This window comes from Pomacea canaliculata, linkage group LG5, assembly GCF_003073045.1.
Source record: "Pomacea canaliculata isolate SZHN2017 linkage group LG5, ASM307304v1, whole genome shotgun sequence".
NCBI lineage: Eukaryota > Metazoa > Mollusca > Gastropoda > Architaenioglossa > Ampullariidae > Pomacea > Pomacea canaliculata.
Window position 1 is genome coordinate 7080792 of NC_037594.1, and position 13189 is coordinate 7093980.

At 47.1% G+C, this 13189-nt stretch overlaps 1 protein-coding gene across 1 annotated transcript in view; it reads left to right on the forward strand.

The window, feature by feature from the left end:
• LOC112564156 (rho-related GTP-binding protein RhoE-like) overlaps nucleotides 1-13189 on the forward strand; it is a 35485-nt gene that overhangs the window by 5474 nt on the left and 16822 nt on the right. The window contains exon 2 of the mRNA XM_025238778.1: nucleotides 8502-8592. Within this exon, the coding sequence (XP_025094563.1) occupies nucleotides 8502-8592 (91 nt within the window). The remainder of the gene's footprint in view (nucleotides 1-8501; nucleotides 8593-13189) is intronic.

The following is a 13189-nucleotide window of genomic DNA, read 5'->3' on the forward strand; positions in this document are numbered from 1 at the left end:
ACATTTCAAGATGTAGTCGGCCTCTCCGGTGATGGGAGATGAGGACCTGCAGAGGATGGCAACCCTGCTCACCCTCCTCTCTCACTGGAGCGTTCTGGGAAAAACCCTCTCATATATATATACTATGCTGACAATTCAAATAATAATATTAATCACAGAAATAAATTCCTCCAAATATTTCTCAACTGTGGAAATCCCAGCTATCACCATCCTCCCATCTTTTCCCCACAGACTAAAAAGCAAAAAGTTAAGAGCAGCTCCTTCCACTACCCTCCCACTCTCTCCCCCCTCTAAAAAAAAAAAGTAAAAAAGTGGAGGAACGTGCGGCAGCTGCTGTGGTGGTGTCTGCTACCCTTGATGGAGCTTGGCGCTGCATCGGGTGGCGTTAACGCCGCAATTCATGCAGTTTCTCCCGCATTTCTCCACCTCTGCCGCGCGGCAACAAACACCCCGCCACCAGAGGGCGCCGCATGCGGTAAGGTTGAAGAACTGGGCTGCCTCCTGGTGTCTGGCACTGGAGTCAGGTTGGGGTACTCTCTGCTGACAGAGCCTTGGTGGTGCCGGTGGTGAGTAAATAGCTGGAGGAGAGTACATGGAGCAGCAAGATGCTGGGTGGGAGGAGGGTCACCGTGGATGCTGTTGGCAGGTTACTGATGGTGGAAGCGCCGCGGCATCTGCCACCAAGGAGGGAGATTGTCGCAGCAGAATCATTTATTAAAGGGTCTTCTTTTGTAGCACCAGTCTAGGAATGTGATAAGAGTTTTGCTAAATTTTTACATGATGATCACATCGGAAAACAAATGTCGAGTGGATTCTCAGTTTCTTCGAAAGAAGCTTAAATAGAGAAGCTGTATAGAAGCGGCTCAAGATTAATTAAAGAGTTTTTTTTAAAAATGAGAACACATGGGATTCGTGTTGACTGGGAGCAATTTCGTAAAAATCGCCAACAGCCACCCAGCTGCAGGTTGTGGGATCGTTTCTCGGGCTTCTCGAGAAGCATGTTGACTCCTAGAAATGAAGTCTGGTTGTAGCGGGGTGGGTAGGGCGGTAGGTGCAGGGATGGTAGAGGGAATGAAAACTCCAAAAGTGCGTCTTGCACGTGATTATTTCAATGCATGCACTTTAAGGCTATTCTCTCGTATCCTGAAATACAGCCGTCCTGTGTAAAGTACTCGGAGATATAAATTCTAAGGTATTGTGGAAATCCCACCCAGCCACGTACCCACCTGGGAGAGGGGTGGTGGTAGTGATGCTGGTGGTGGTGGTGGTGTGTGTGAAGGAGGAATAATAACCCTGTTGACCTCGTTGCGTCTTCTAAACACCACCATTGCCGTCTTCGAACACCGGGTGCAGATGGTGCACGAGCTTTTCACGGCGCACGAGGAGGTTGGAGCGCGTGCACAAGTTTATTATCGCACGTTGAGCCTCCGTTTGCACCAGCTGGGCGGCAACAAAGGGTTCCTTGAGGACAAAGCTATCGACCACTTAAGTAGGAAGGTCTGACAAGAACACAACAAAATAAAGCCCTCTCCTCTCCCACCCGACTGAAGTACATACAGGAATGCTTGCATTTCTCATCCTTCCTCCGACTCCAGGTTGTGATGCTGTCAGTCTCCCACAGATGCTGCTGCGCTCATTTTTATCCGCAATTTCGCAATCTTCCTCTCCACACCAACAACACACAGACACACTTACATACCAACAACACATAGACACACACACCAACAACGAATACATTTACACACCAACAAGATATACACACACTTACCAACGGACTAAAATGCACCACGATGCATTCTCGACTTGCATTGACGTCCATGCATATTTGTTGATTTCTTTCTTTTGCATGTTTTTTTCACTTTTGTTTTACCCCTGCAATTTTTTTTCTGCTGTATTCGACATTGTTCGTTGTTTGTGTGGTGGAATGGACTTTGGTGTGTCAAGAAAGAAACATTTTTGCAAAATTCAATTTTCTTTTCTCCCTCCCTCCCTCACTCCAGTACTGTGCCAGACTGTGGGAATTCCCATCAACCTTTTCCTGAGAACTAGAGTGGTGCACAAGTTCATAGTCAGCCCCATAAGTACCGCAGCAACACCGCCATCCTAGCCTTATACTCGCCTCGTGGGTCACGTGTCCTTCGCCTGCCCATCACCGCCTGCTGCTGATGCTGGTGATGAGGAGTCGGTCCTGCGCTCACTGGCCTCAGCTTCAAGGCTAACCGGTCTTTTCCGTTCATCAGCAGCACTCACAGCCCCTAGCCCTATAGTCACAACTCTGGAACATCTCGAAGCCCATTTCCCAAGCTGGCGAGGTCTGCAATAAAGACTGTGAAGGAAGTTGTTCTCGACCTCTCTTGGGTCTGAAGAAGAAAAAAAATCACCGCACCCTTACATACCCACTGTTCTCATTTTCTGGTGTGTGTGTGAAAGAGAAAAGAGATGTTGGTAAATATCATGAAGACATTTAGTTCCTTCAAGATTAATGTATACAGCTGCTTACACTTAAAAGCATCGATATTAAAATCCCACACTAATTGGTTAGGTAATGAACTAAGAAGCCAAGCAACCAATCACAAAGTTTATAATAACTGATGAGTCCGCACTTTTTTTAGTGATGGAAGGTTTTGCTTCAGAAGGAGGTGTGGGGTGGGTGTCCCCACCCCCGGGCCCCGACAACCTGTCATTACAAACGAAGTTTGGAGTTGAGCAGACGACAGGCGCACTCCTCACACGTCGCCCCTCATCTCGTCTGGCGGTCTGGCAACTGTGGGGTGGATGCCGGGAGGCAGTTGTTCCTTCTGTGGAGGGGTGGGGGACACGTTTGGATTTGGAAATAAGATAGAGGAATTATGTGAGATCTTTACAGTCGTGGCAGAGAGCAAATTAGTTTATCGGAGCGGTTATCGAAGTTTGCATTTGCTGATCCGTTTCATTTGCACTCGACAGGTGACCCATTACCATAAATTTAAATACAAAAATAAACTTTTGATATAGTTGAGGTTATTACTGTCAGTATTTGTAGGCAGCCACGGTGATGTTTATAAAACCTGCCTGCGTCATTAAAGGTCGAGTTGGGTGCAAACTTTTTATATTGACTCGGTGCCTCAAGCTGCTATTCCCCCCAAACCTGAGTGGATACCCCCTTCTCCTCCTAGCGAGATGCACCCGTACAAGCTTCACCATGAACAAAAAGGTAACACTTGTAACGATCACAGCCACACCTAGTTAATACATAATAATCCCAGTTCTCGGGGTGGATGAAACCTTGAACTCGTATCCACCCGCAATCCTGACCTCTGTATTGAATTCAAAATAAATAAAATTTCATGGGCATATCTTGGGTGGCAGTAAACCAGATGACGCGAAAGCCAACCTACCTGTGAGTGACAGCACGTGCAATTAAAAGTTAATGACAAGAACTTTTGGGTTTTATTTTTAATTTTTTAGCATCAGTCAGGGTGATTTCAAACAGCTGCAGCAGCCACAAAATTCTTATTATTCAGCAAGAATCTCCAACTCTCATTGTGTCTGTGTGTTTGTGTGCGTGCCTGCTTGCAGTCAGTCCAACATCAGGGTGGAGGATACGTTCGCCCTCGTTACCAATGTCTGGCACCGTCTACAGAACTCAAATCCGAATTGACTGTTCGACTTTCGCGACCTCAGCTGTCTCCTCTCGCAAAGGTCAATAGGAGAAGAAACATCCAGACTCTCAGTCCCTGTGGCACTAGACCGCCGCCCTGTCAATTAATTTGTCCTCAGACAAGAGAGCAATTAAAGTGCGGGCTGGTGGCTGGGGGGGAGCAGGCTGGGGGGAGCAGGCTGGGGGGAGCAGGCTGGGGGAGCAGGCTGGTGTCCAGGGATCAGGGCGGCAGCTGATGGCGATGGGGGTCAACTCCTCGGGGTGGAACTCTTCAAGTCTGATTTCTTCCTCAGTCAGCTGGGTTTCTCACCTTGACTAGAAAGACAACGATGGTTGCACAGTTTTGAGGTTCATGGTGATGTTAGTGACGATGATATAGAAATTTATTTAAAAAATAAAAAAGTTTTTATATATATTACTTGGAGATGTCTTCAGTGGACAAGAAGAACCATTGCTGTAGATGAGTTTGTGTTTTAAAAAAATGGAAGCATACATTTTTCCTGAAAGAAACATTATCTCCATCATGTTCTCAGCTTGAATGGATTACAAATGACAGACGTGCTGCTGCATAGAGATGTGGAGGTGGGATGTTAGTCACACAGTGAGAAACTGTATCAAATCCTGGGAGGGACAGAGAGATGGAGCAGCCCCGCAAGTAACACTGAAAGACAGAATTCAGTCTTCACTATCTTTGTCCTTTTTTCTTTTCGCCTAAGACGGGAAAGGATGACAGGGAGGTGACCCCTGACTTCCTTTCAAGCTCCCAAAATGTCCTCTTGTACTAATTTACGGGTAGATACGTTTGTATCGCGCAGGAATGGCATCCCGCAATACTTAAAAAAAAAAAGCAAACAAATCCACCCGGATTAACCAGAATAAGCCCGTTAGTAGCTCGATAGAAATATCTCGGGGTTAGGGGTGGTTGTGGGGGTAGAGCAAGCAGGTCCAAACCCAAAGACGGATCCCACAAGCACAGTACTTAACCGAGCTCTGGAATCGGGTACCAGATCCTCAGAGGGGTGAGAAAGGTCAAGTTGCGAGAAAGAGGAGATGGGCACCACCCCCACACTAGCTTGTCCCCCACTCACCCACGGGAATATCTTTAGGAAGAACTCACAGGTTCTGATGCATGGCTGGCGCTGGTCCCTGGACCGGAATCCCTGTTTGTTTTGAAGATAACGGGAGTCACATATCTTTCTCTTGTTTTTCTTCCTTGGGAAACCTTCACTGATGTCTGCTAGAGTAGCGAGACCACTGTCAGCCCGAAAGAGAAAGTTTTTTTTTTTTTCATTTAAACATTCTACTTCTTAATCGTGATCCTTGGGAATGTGTGTAAAGAAAATCTTTATTCTCTTTCTGTCTTTTTCTCAAAAGCGCGGAAGTGTTGTAATTGGAGAAATGTTGCTTAATCTTGTGTGGGTGGGCGGGGGATTCAGAATATAGGTAAGAGAGGTAATTGTTTATTAACAACATTTCACAAACACTCGAACGTGTGCGTTTGTTTTTTTAATCTGTCTGCATGCAACAATCAGATTTTTTCGTGGGGAAGTATGGATTCCACTTGTCTGCATCGCGAACTTCATTCTAACCTCCACCCGCTTTGCAAAATGAATAGACAGGTGTGGTCGAGACTTTGACTACAATTGAAAACATTTGATGTGAAGGTCCGACGGTCATAAAGTTCGCCTCACTAACATAACTGGCAATGTGTGTCCGGTCAAAGAAAAAATTTCTTGTGAATCTTCTGAGAGTTGTCAAAAAAAAAAACACCCAACAACAACACACAATCCAAAGTGCTCCCCCTCCATTGTGAGCAGATTGTTTATGTCTGAACACCTCACAAAGACATTCACACTTTCTTTTTTTATTCATCGCCCTGCAAGCCGCAGCAACTTGTGGTCGGAATGTTGCTCTTATTCTCTCCCTCCATCTTACAGCTCTCGCGCATGCGCGCGCCTGTCCCCGGGTGGGCTTGTTTGTTTATTTTCGGTCCGGGTATTTCAGTCGCTGACGCAAAGGCTAAGAAAGTGGGTGTCGAGGGGGGGATGGAGGCTGGTGTCGAGACAGTAGATGTGTAGCAGCCAAGCTCGTCTGCTTCATTTAACTCTCATCTCCTGCACTCCCTTACGGGCCTGTTCGAATCTCGTCCCGCCTCAAGTCTTATTTCCACACTTTCATGTTGAATGTGACAGTGATGGGGTTACATACCCGGATGGTTCATTGCGTTTTGTAGTTCTGCCAGTCTAACGGAAATAAAAAGATACACAATATAAAACTGCTTGCTCAGCCAGTGAGAGGTTGAAGGGGTTGGTGGGGTGGGGACATCAGGTCCCCCCACGGTGATTGTTACCGTTGGTACAACTGTACCCCCCACTCGCTACTGAGGTCATAAGTTGCGTAGTACTAAAAATAGATCAGTTGTCAAGCGCCCTAAAACACTTTTAACACCCGCTATAAAGACCAAGATCCTCAGGATGAAAGGCGGGTGGGTGGTAGGGAGGGTACAGGGAGCAAGAGGTGAAAGGACAGAGGTGTGAAAGGTTAAAGGTGTAGACGGCCCGCAGGGGGTGGGTGGGTAGCATTCCTATCTACCTGACATATCTACACCCCAAACTGATTTTATTCGTCACCCCTGTCTTCCCTCCACCCAACCCGTCCTTCCTAGGTTTACTTTCTTTCGTCGGTTTTAATCTCTCCTGCACTTGATAAGGGTTTGATGTTCGTGAGGTGCATACAAGCCGACGGTTAATCGTTGATGTGGTGGCGGTGGGGTTGTCACTGAGACCTTGTCGAGGGGCGGGGTGCGACCTTCGTGAGGAGTACGAGACGATAGAGTCTTTCTCTTCGGGATTTGGGCTGGGCAACAGAGGGGGAGGGAAGTCGGGGGGATGGGAGGCGGGGGAACAGCGAATTGGTAGTGTGTGTGTGTGTGATTTGGGTGGCGGTGGCATGGTTAGGGGTCAAGGGAGGGGGAAGCAGCTTCCTGCGCTGAGTGGCGGTAGCATCATTAATTTTGTCGTCGTGGAGGGCCGGCGGGTGTGACAGGTCGCAGACTGCTCCAGCTGGTAGTTGTTTGCTGACATGGTGACGGTCCTTTGACGCCGGCTCTCACCCCGGGTACCTGCCTGGTATCTAGTTGCAACGGTAAACCGCAATATACGTACGAGTCGGAGAAAATGATTCGTGAGTTGACTAGTTCACTAATCTCCTCAAAAAGACTCGATGACCTGTGACCTGGAGAAGAGGAAGACGTGGGTTTGTATGTGTGTGTGATACTTTAACAATAAGAAGTAGATTTGTACATTTCCACGCCTTTGAAGTCAGCACAATGCATTGTACAGGCACTAAAAGGTAAATACGACCAAGAAAGAAAGCGTGCAGACATCCAAACATACCAACAAACACAGAAACAACATAACAAACTAGACTTGCAAGATGTCGCAGTTCCTGGCACCGTGAGGACCACAGTATCTTAGAATGTGTGTGATGCTGGACACAGGATGCTACAAAAATTATCATTTGAATGAATCTGCTCGCTGTCGCTCAGTTTGAATGCCAATCTGTAGGTTTGTTGTTTTGTTTTCAAACACAGGACATCTTATGACATCTGCTGGCAGAAACAAAGAGCTTGAATGTTTGTGAAGCCTTTTGCGAGAACTGGCAGACGAGCTTGTTCACTCATGTGAACATTCATCTTCCCAACTCCTGTCCCCCACATGAACAAATAATAAAGATAATATCGATGAAGCGAACCGATGCGACATCAGTAGACAACCCGTCTGACGGATTAGTGTCGTCGCTGCAGTGGAGGTGGTAGAGGATGTGATGTGATGAGGAGCAGGAGTTTGGAAAGAGGGAGAGAGGAAGGGAAAGGGGAGGGGGAGCTTTATGCATGTTGTATGCGCATGCACCGGAAATCGCCAGAGAAAGTTCTTGTAAACAAATTTATAGCTCACCACCTTCTCCACCTCCCACCGCGTTGCGATTACTGTTGCTGGAAACGAGCGGTTGTCACGAGGACAGCTATCGTCGTGTATCGAGTAAGCTGCAGGCTGGGGCAGGAAATTAAGAAAAACCATCCGCGGAGAAAAGAAGTTCTTGTGTTCATCAACCCTCCCTCCACTAACCCCACATCCTCAGACCTCTCGCATCCTGCCTCGTGTTTCAGACCAGGGGCTGCTCACCCAGACTCCAGCCCCACTTTTGAAGGATATTTATGAGGGGCAGTTAAGCGCATCCAATGTAATTAAGCTCGTTGTTCGTTTAGGACCCGCAAATGTTGAGATTTCGGGAGGCAAGAGCTGTCGGGTGGGTGAGGTAAGGGGTGGATGGGACGGCAATTGCGTGAAAATTGAAAGGATGGGCGTGGAGATGGGGGTCAGATTGCGGCAACCTGCTTGTGAAGGAAGGAAGATTTTAGTCGACGAGTTAAATGAAAAGACAAATTGTAATCCCATGTTCTCACCCTTTCCTTCCCTCCTCCTCCCAACTTTTTCTTCCTTTCCCCCTGATGCCATAAAAATGAAGTGTCTGTTAGCATGTGTGTACTTAAATGAAATCTTTTCACTGATGGAGCACGTGGCTTTTGCAGCAGCAATTACAGTTTAAACCTCGCCGTTAATTGCCTCATCTGTCAACCATAAAGTCTTTGATAGAGATAACGAGTCACCCTCAACATTTCTCGGACAGGAAAAATTAATAAAATAAACGGGTACAGAGTTGATACAGAATGCTTCTATATAAAATATTAAAGCTCAATTCACATGCAATATGTAAAAATATAAATTAATAAATTCTGTAAACAACTAAGTTGTGTGTATGTAATATCTACATCTGTTGTTTTTTTGTTTTGTTGTTGCAGTCCTACACACCAACCGGGTTTGACACATACAGTGGATCGTACAGCGTGTCCGACTCCTACAGAATACAGATGTCCATCTGGGATACATCCGGTAAGACAATCAGAATGAAGTTGTCGGTCCATCCCTGACAGCCACGAGCGCGCGCACTCACGCGTGAGAACACAAGTCACGTGCACACACACGTCATCAAGTGACTCGCCAGCCCCTCGTCAAGTCGTTGATTGTTATTTGTTCTCAAGAAAGTCAAGGACACACATGTTTGTCCCCCACATCCTGGTGATGAATGGCGAGCCCCGAAATAGAAACGCCCACATTTGGGACAAAAACCACCGAGGAGAGAATACGAGCAAACGAGGAGACATTTTTTTTCTCCCATGTTTTCGCATCTCAAACAATAGTTTATTTTGGTCAGGCGTTTAATTAGTTTATTTTATTTACAAGCTTTCTGACAGGTTTCTGTCCCTTTCCCCCCGTCCATTGATGTACGAGCGAGTTTCAAAGGGGTTTACTTCTGTTTATCAGGGTTTGTTTACTTGTAGCTGCGAGGTCTTATTATGCGCATCGTTACATCCTTGATTTCATTCTTATAATGATTTTGTCAATGAAGGAAGAAGGGGCCAGATAAAAGTGAGACAAGTTTTTATGAATCATTAATTCATTGGTGTAGAAGGTAGTCGAAGAAGGATGTACCAGGTGAGCGATATAAATTGTGGAGTGAGGATTGTAGCCACCCATACCCTCCCCACCCGTTACATCTGCATCTACATCAGTACAATGTACTAACCCTGAAATAATCAAGGACCGCGTGTGTGTTTCAATATATAATTATTATTGAAATAATGCAGAGACTCGTATCTGTGGTAAAGTTTGTGGCAAACGCATCCTCATCATTCCTTTACTTCAAAGCCCATCTCTTCCGCTCACACTCTCTCACCTCCCCCTCCATTTCCTCCCCACCCTCTCCACCGTTCGTTAGCCCCCGTGTATCCAGCCAAACGTCGCTGGCTTTTGAAGCAGTCGGCAAACAAGTGAAGACACGGTAATTAGCGCAGGACCACGTGACCACTTGTGGGCCTCAGCCGCTTTCCTGGGGAAGTGTTCTCGACAGACAAGCATGGCGCGGGCATCCTCTCGCCTCCGTCGCAGAGGCACGGCTGTGGGTCACCGGCCGCTCCCTCACGCGCGACCTCGACCTGACCGGCATCTTCGTGGCTGCAAGGCGCGTGCTGCTGCTGCTGCTGTTTGTCGTACGTCTGCACAAACACAACTTGTCCTCAAAGCTGCCCCATGGCAGGCCCCTGTGTGCTTTGTTTTAAGGGTCAGGGATTTCTTGGAGAAAGATCGCAAGTTTAGTTTTACAGACACCCCGGGTACAATTTGTGGCAGCACCCAGAAGGAAGGGCTGACAGTAATTAGACATTCTAGTATTAACAGTAATAATGGGGTAAATATTTTACTCACAGAAGTTGGGAGTGACAGTTGAGACTGTGAGGACAAGAGAAAAGAACTGAGGGCAAGTGGCGGGTAGGTCTTAGTGGACTGAGTGCAAGCAGTAATCTACCTTCACCATCATCTTCGTCGGATTGTAGATCGCCGAGGTAAAGTGGGATTAGCTACTTTGTAAGCTCTAGCTATCATGTGGCCTACAGGTGTCACAACACTACGACGAGAGGTGGCGCGCGTGTGTGGATATTAAGGGTATGGTAACGGACACCAGGGGATAAGACCGAAGGATTCTACCCAGCAGTAAACTTCATGACCGACAAGATTGTTGACCGCAATCAGAAACTGCAGAGCTTCAGTTCCAACTTAACGAACAGCCGCGTTTTTGGACCCGACCGTTTTTTTTTAAACGAGGAAGGGGAGATTACCCAGATGCACTGCCACGCTCGCTTTTCACTCAAGATGAAAGTCACCAGCGATCCTTAAAATAAAAAGAATGGGGGAGTTGGGGTGGGGAAGGAAGAAGATGCACAGTTTCTATTTTTATTTTGTAATTTTTTAAAATATTTTTTGTGGAGCTGCGGCGTCAAGTTTCTGTCACGCGTAGTCAGCGATAATTAGGCCTCGTGCACGCAACGAGCGTTTAATGTGGCCATCTGCTAGCAGGCGAGCAAAACAGGCACTGCGCCTTTAATCATCAAGCCCATCTCGCCACCTCGTTAAATGGAGCTCGATGATGTTGGCTCTTCAACATTTTCAGTCGCTCACACACGCCAGAGGTGGATACAATCAAACCAGACTGGTGGGCAAATATTGTATTTATTTCATTATTTATTTTTGTTGCTGTTTATTTATTTATTAAATAAGATCCACCAGCTTGCACACCAAGGATAAAAAATGCAGACCGTGTCCTGAAGACCAAAAGTCGGAATGTTTGTATGTCTGTCAGTCTGCTGGTGTTATTCTCTCACAGCCGACACCAGGGGGATATTTCAATGACGTCATTGATTTCTGTGTCTTTTCCCCCAGAATTAATGTTCTACTCCACCATAACCTTTAATTAAGTTTAAATGATGTCATTTCCATTATTTCTATTTATTTCAAGTATCATCGTCACTACTTATTGTTTTGTAGATGTCAGTAAAAATAAGGAAACACCCTTGTTTCCAGTGTTTATATGCTCTGGCCTCAGTCCCTCCGTCTGAACTCCAGAAAAGCAACACAAAGCGTGTTTTGCTTCGCGGTCCTGGAGTTCGGTTGAGGAAGCAGCGGCAGCAACTCGCACTGGAAGTGGCTCACGTGGTTGTTCCAGAGCCTGCCAGCCGACCGCACTCTATCTCAGGTAGAAATCTCTTTGATCCTCCGCCCCGACCCCCAGCATCCCCGCCCCATCCTCCTCCCTTACGCCGTCTGCGAGGCCCCGGGGTAATAAAGCTTTTCCTGGAGTTGTCTTCCAGCGCTGAGTAGTGGTTCTTGTCAGGCCGACCCTCGCGAGTCACGTGACCAACCTTTGAAGACGACCTGGCTTTTGTCGAGAGTCCGCCACCTCACTTTTCATCTGTGCTCGTCGCTCTCATCGCCGCTATCCTTCTAAGAGGACTACTTGTGTGTCGGCAAACCTCTGCATCAAGTTTCCTCCTCCGCTAACTTTTTTTTTTTCTTTCAGCCCCAGGGAGGGGTGGCGTCTACACCCGCCCTTCCCTTTCCGCTGTCGTCTGAAGATGGTTGTTTACAAACGGATGGGAAGTATTTATAGGACCTCGACAGTCGTGAAGACATTCTAGACACGGAGATACAGCATCGTAAAAATACTGTCAGTCCGACATTTTATGTAGAGGTCTAGCTTGTCATGATGAAGTGGCGGTTAACATTTAGTGACTTCACTGAGGTGGCGGCAACGTTTGTTCTTTTTTTTTTCTTCTTTTTTCGCATCAGTTGTGGGACAGAATTACTTGTGTATCTCTACTTTCTTCACTCCTCTCTTCAATCACGCTTGTAGTGATGAGCTGGTGAGAAGGAAACAATTAAGTTTTTAACAGCCGTTTAAAAATATCAGTTTGCTTTGCGTTCCTACCCAAACATTTCCGAAAAAAAAATTTTTTCTCTCTTTCTCTCTAAAGAATCCTTATCATGCGAGCAGGCGGCGGGACCCACAGTTGCCCAACTTCCTCTCAAACATAATGATGTTCTCCTTCTTGATGAACACGTGAAGGATCGGCGAGACAGAAGGTTGGAGGATGTTAAACGAAAATGATAAAAGATCCGGCGATGAGATTTCTCAGCCGTGGGAACAGACCGCGAGACATGGGAGGAGATGGAGGTGTGCATGAAGTATTGCTGTCATCCGCAGCTTTTGATGCCGAGACTCGTGGCTTATCGCCGGCACTTGCCACACTTGGGTTACTTGTTGCTCAACTCAACCAAAGTTCGTTTCCACAGTCGTCTGTTTTGTCTGGCACCAGCCGCGGGTGTAGCAGACTGAGTAAACGGGTAACAACAACAACAGGAGGGCTGGGGGATCGTACCCTGGGTGTTGGTGTGACTGTTGTGCCGCCTGACAGTTGGTCTGTCGTTTGTTGTGAACTCAGGTTTCTGACTTCCAGATCCATGTGGAGATGTAGTCATGTGGGAGCAGGATAGTCGCGCGAGCTTTGACGAGAGGCGAGACGTTCATACGAGATGTTGAGGGTACGGGACGAAAGTGAACATCGTAGACGTTACTTGGAGGGATTTTCGCTCTAGTGGAAGGTGTTAATAGGTACTTTTGAGATAAAAAGTGGAGGGGAATGGGGTTAGGAGTGTGAGGGCTAAGCGCTGTAATAAATGGACGCAGTGTTTTATAACCGACTCCGATCGCTCTCTCCGTGGACCTCTCCGAAACCGTTATTCCTCTGTCCGAGATAACGGGATACAGAGGCTTCCTTTCATCCGCAGCCATTAGTAGTGGAGCTCCAAGACCTGAGAGAAACACACACATACGTACACACACACATACACGTATACACACACAGTCACGTGCTGAGGATTCTGCGGAGCGAGGTCGTGGACGAGAGAAGTGATCAGGTGGAAGTAGTTAACGGGAAACCTTGTAGTTCTTATCTGATAAGCTTCAAGTGGTTCCCAGCCCCCGCACCTGTGTCCATCGCTTCTGACGATGATGGTGATACTCTTGAAGCAGGAACAGGGGAGCTGAGAACGGGTGTCGGGATGAGGAGTTGAGGGAGCTGGAGGGAGCTGGAGAGAA